Source organism: Poromitra crassiceps (assembly GCF_964638095.1).
Source record: "Poromitra crassiceps genome assembly, chromosome: 19".
NCBI classification, from domain to species: domain Eukaryota; kingdom Metazoa; phylum Chordata; class Actinopteri; order Beryciformes; family Melamphaidae; genus Poromitra; species Poromitra crassiceps.
The window spans coordinates 6259695-6264369 of NC_139646.1; the positions used below are offsets into that span (position 1 = coordinate 6259695).

The following is a 4675-nucleotide window of genomic DNA, read 5'->3' on the forward strand; positions in this document are numbered from 1 at the left end:
TGTGTGTGTGTGTGCGTGTGTGCGTGTGTGTGTGTGTGTGTGTGTGTTTCTCAGCTGGATGAGTGGATGCATGAAAGCCTTTGAGACAGATATAGTGAGCCAATCTAAAGACAGGGCTTCAGTGAGAGAGTGAAAGAGTGAAAGAAAGGGAGCATTCTTTCCCCAACAGACAAACACTCCCCCCCCCTTCCCACTCCCCCCCCCTCCCCCCCCCCCGTCCCTCCCCCCCCTCCCGCGTCCCCTCCCCCCCCCCCCCCCCCCCCCCCGTGTCCCTCCCCCCGATCCAATACAACCTCCTCCTCTCTCTATCCCTCCCTCTCTTACCCGTCTAGCCAGAATTAATGATTTCACCCTGAATAGAACCCCTATACTCTCTCACACATTCTCTCTCTCTCTCCCTGAACATGTACACGTTTGCACACACACACACACACACACACACACACACACACACACACACGCACACAACACACACACACACACACACACGCACACATGCACCCTAAGGGAGTCCTCTGACCTCACCTCAACAAACAACACTGAGTGCTAAATACCCACTGACACAGAAAGGGTCGTACGTGACATACACACAACAAACACACACACAACAAACACACACACACACACACACACACACACACACAGACGTATAGTATATGCACACAGTACATATAAGTGGGGTTCCTCTGCCTTTCCGACATGCTGCCACTCCGAACGTTAACTTCCATTATTCGGACTGGCGGTCGTTCACCTTAGAAGCCGCAATGCCGACCTTAGGTTTAGGCGTGGGGGTGGGAGAGGTTAGGTTTTGGGTTAGGGTCTGGGGGAGGTTAGGTTTAGGCATGGGGGGAGGTTAGGTTTGGCGTGGGGGGCTGGGAGAGGTTAGTGAAAAACGGGGAATATAGACCCCCTTTCTGAGTGCCGATATTTCGGAGTGGCAGAACGTCGGAGTGGCAGCACGTCGGAGTGGCAGCATGTAACCCATATAAGTGCATATCTAGAGTGCACATAATGAGCATAGAGCAGAATGCTCAGTGAGCGACAGAGAAACAGTCCAGCCTGCCAAAACGTGTCAGGATGTAATTAGTCTAAAAGGGGGGTCCTTAAAATTCCAATGCTCACACACACACACACACACACACACACACACACACACACACACACACACACACACACACACACACACACACACACACAAAGGCCCTTAGTTCAAGATTGAATAGCTCGCAGGAAGTGGCTATTTGGCAATTTAGAAGCACCTCCCCCATGGTTCATCAACCCTTCTCTCTCTCTCCTCTCCCGCCTCTCTCACTCCTCCGCCTCTTCCTCCTTCTCCTCTCTCTGCCTCTCTCTTTCTCACTCCTCCTCTTCCTCCTTCTCTCTCTCTTTCTCACTCCTCCTCTTCCTCCTTCTCTCTCTCATCTGCCTCTCTCTTTCTCACTCCTCCTCTTCCTCCTTCTCTCTCTCTCTTTCTCACTCCTCCTCTTCCTCCTTCTCTCTCTCCTGCCTCTCTTTCTCACTCCTCCCTCTTCTTCCTCCTTCTCTCTCTCTCTGCCTCTCTTTCTCACTCCTCCTCTTCCTCCTTCTCTCTCTCTTCTGCCTCTCTTTCTCACTCCTCCTCTTCCTCCTTCTCTCTCTCTTTCTCACTCCTCCTCTTCCTCCTCTCTCTGCCTCTCTCTTTCTCACTCCTCCTCTTCCTCCTTCTCTCTCTCTGCCTCTCTTTCTCACTCCTCCTCCTCTTCCTCCTTCTCTCTCTCTTTCTCCTCTCCATCCCTTCTTCAGTGCTGTGGGTACCTTTCCCACGCTTGGCTCTTGAACTTGCTCACCCTCCTCCTCCTCCTACCACATGTCGGTGAACCACATGGAGGGAGTGACCGCAGCGCACGAAGCACCAGACTGCAGTCCAGGCGTGTTTGGCTGTACGCGCGCGGCTGTGGAGAACGCGCTTCTTCCTGGCTCGGTGACCTGGATGTCACCCTGTCTGATCGTTCAAATGAGATGTGGCAAAACTGGGGCAAAGCCCTTCTTCTGAAGTGGGGCTTCTTCGTGAGGAGAGAGTTGGTGACTGAGTCATTGTGTTATTATCAGCAATATGACGGTAATTAGAGTTTTTAGGCCAGTGATACTCAACTTGCGGCCGGCGGGCCGTGCCCCCTGTGTGGCCCGCGATGGAATTGCACTTTTTACAGTGCACCTGAACGCAACATGCAAGATTCCCGCTGAATAAGTGTCCAAATGTCATTTCTGGCCAATACATTTCAGTCTGGAAAATGGAATATCTTTCAATAATCTATGATTTAGCTGCTAAATTGTCAAATACCGCCGTCTGCTCGCTACCCAGGCACTTACTGTATGTATGTACTTAACCTAACTAACTTAACCTAACTAACTATCCGGTGTGCACAACATTGTCAGACTAAACTCCGGCTGACACCCCCAAAAACCTACAATCCGCTAGAGAAGAATGTATATTGGTTGCTTATTCAGAATCAGAATCAGAATCAGAAAGACTTGAATGATCCCCGGGGGGAAATTGGGACAAGTTGCAGTTGCTCGCACTCAGGCATGAAATATCCACATAACACAACATAGCATAACACAGTATCACACAGTATCTCCCTAAACGTAAAAAAAAAAACAGTCGATACAATAAAATAAAATAGAATAAAAATAAAATAAAATAAAATAGGGTCAATGGGATAGTAAAAGTAAGTAGGATTAACTGGCCCCTGGCCTTCTATCATTTCACGAAAGTGGCCCCCGGGCAAAGCAAGTTGAGTATCCCTGGTTTAGGCTTTTAGTAGGGGTGTCACGATACACTCGGTTCACGATACGATACGATACACGATATTGGGTTCACAATAACGATACGATACGATATTTTAACAATATTTTTTTGCGATCGATTTGTAAGTTGAGGGGGCATCCTCCACGTTAATTTGAGTAATTTCACGATTTTCATCCTCCATGTCTGTAACGTCCCTCGTCTGTTCAAACAAAGCAATGAAAAGGAGAGCGAGCATGCAATCAGATGCAGATCAGTGCCACCATGTTCAGCTTCTTTTTCTCACGATATGAGATTTCATCTCAACGATATATATTGTCACGTTTTTATATCGCGATATATCGTGGGACGATATATTGTGACATCCCTAGCTTTTAGCCATTATAATGAGCGGGCAGGTAGGGCAGGGATAGGCCATTCTGGTCACAGGACAGTCTCACTAGCCACCTTACAGAGTGAGAGATGTTGAGAGTGTTGGTGGCAGAAGATGGGATGATGATGTCCTATGATGAATAAGGGGGTGATGGATCCTTTAGTCACTTACCTTCTGATATTCGGAGTCGTCCGGTCTGAAGTCGCTGCTCACCAGCTCGAACTGGAGGTTGAAATGCGGCAGCCGGTGGAGCAGATTCACCCACCAGGGCGGAGAGTAGTTCACCACGGCCGCCATCCCCGAGCAGCTGTCGCTCACTGTCTGACCCGGTTCCTCACACGGTCCCTGCAAAGCAGAGTAGACGGTCAGGCCTAAGAAGGTTACTGCAGAGCTGGAAGACAGGGGCGATCAGACATAAGTCTGATGATGAAGGTATGGGCGGCAGAGCTTCTGCACCTATTCAATTCTCCCACAAAACTTCCAAACCTGCTTGTAATTGACTAAATATCTGGGTACAAGTGGCGCAATTACTGCTATATTATTTGTGATAAATAACTGGAGACAGACCACCAAACTATATATTATGCAGCAGATAGGGAAGAAGACAGTCCTGCACGCTCACTGAAATGGGATTTTTATATATGGCGTCCTCCAAATAGATTTTGTGGAATTTTGCTTGATATTTGCAAAATCCATTGTTATGGTTAAATACTACAGTCTATTAAATCAAATAATATACTCACTTGCTATGTCTATGATGACATACCGCATTAACCCATTGACGCCCATGCTGCAAAACACAAGCTTCGTGTGGGACAATAATAATGTTGTTGACGGTGAAATGGCCGTTATCAGACTCTCCACACAACAACACAATGTAGCTGGCTCAACTCAACTGCTCTCACATAGGCATACTAGTCGCCAGCCTAATTTATTCTCAAGACGTTAATATGACAATAAATTTGTAAAAAAAATAAAAAAAATAACGGACAGGGGATGATCCGCTTTAAAACGGTATTCTCACAGAGAGAGTCGCCAAGGCAACGAGAAGGGAAAAGGGAAGAATTGGCTGCAGGGCTAATAAACGTCATAATGAAAGTGGACTCTCTCTGCATTGGGGGAATGTAGGAACCGTGTTACAACAAACCTACCTAGCGTTAGTGAAGCCAAAGCGGATGTGCAGAGCGAGCCTGGGTTTTTCTATAGTCTTCGTCGGAGTCCAGGCTGGTGTAGATTTCACCTATTGTCTTCCCAGCTCCTCCGGTGGATTTGAACACTGAAGCCGTGCGCTGCTGCATCAACGCGGCCGTACCCAGGAGGACGAGCGACTCGGCTGCTGCAAACCACATTGAGAAAATAGCGGTCACCGACCTGCCACCATCTCCCCGAGACGAGACGAGACGCGCGTCCTGTTCTGCGCCTTCTCTGGATTACAAAGCCGCTGCTGACCCGCAACCCAGTGTTTCTACTCCGTCTGACGATTCCGTTCTTCTTGTCTTCTTCCCAAACGACTGTCT

General features: G+C 48.4%; 2 protein-coding genes across 2 annotated transcripts in view; both read right to left on the reverse strand.

Annotated features, from left to right (window-relative positions):
• LOC310794297 (protein tweety homolog 3-like) overlaps positions 1–4474 on the reverse strand; it is a 48156-nt gene extending 43682 nt beyond the window's left edge. Inside the window, exons 1-2 of the mRNA XM_083656277.1 lie at positions 4310–4474; positions 3330–3503 (exon numbers count right to left, since the gene is read on the reverse strand). Of these exons, the coding sequence (XP_083512403.1) occupies positions 3330–3455 (126 nt within the window). The 5' untranslated portion in view covers positions 3456–3503; positions 4310–4474. The remainder of the gene's footprint in view (positions 1–3329; positions 3504–4309) is intronic.
• Positions 4316–4675, reverse strand: part of iqce (IQ motif containing E) — a gene marked incomplete at its 3' end in the record, with an annotated part of 15063 nt that continues 14703 nt past the window's right edge. Inside the window, exon 20 of the mRNA XM_083655311.1 lies at positions 4316–4494. Coding sequence (XP_083511437.1) covers positions 4316–4494 — 179 coding nt within the window. The remainder of the gene's footprint in view (positions 4495–4675) is intronic.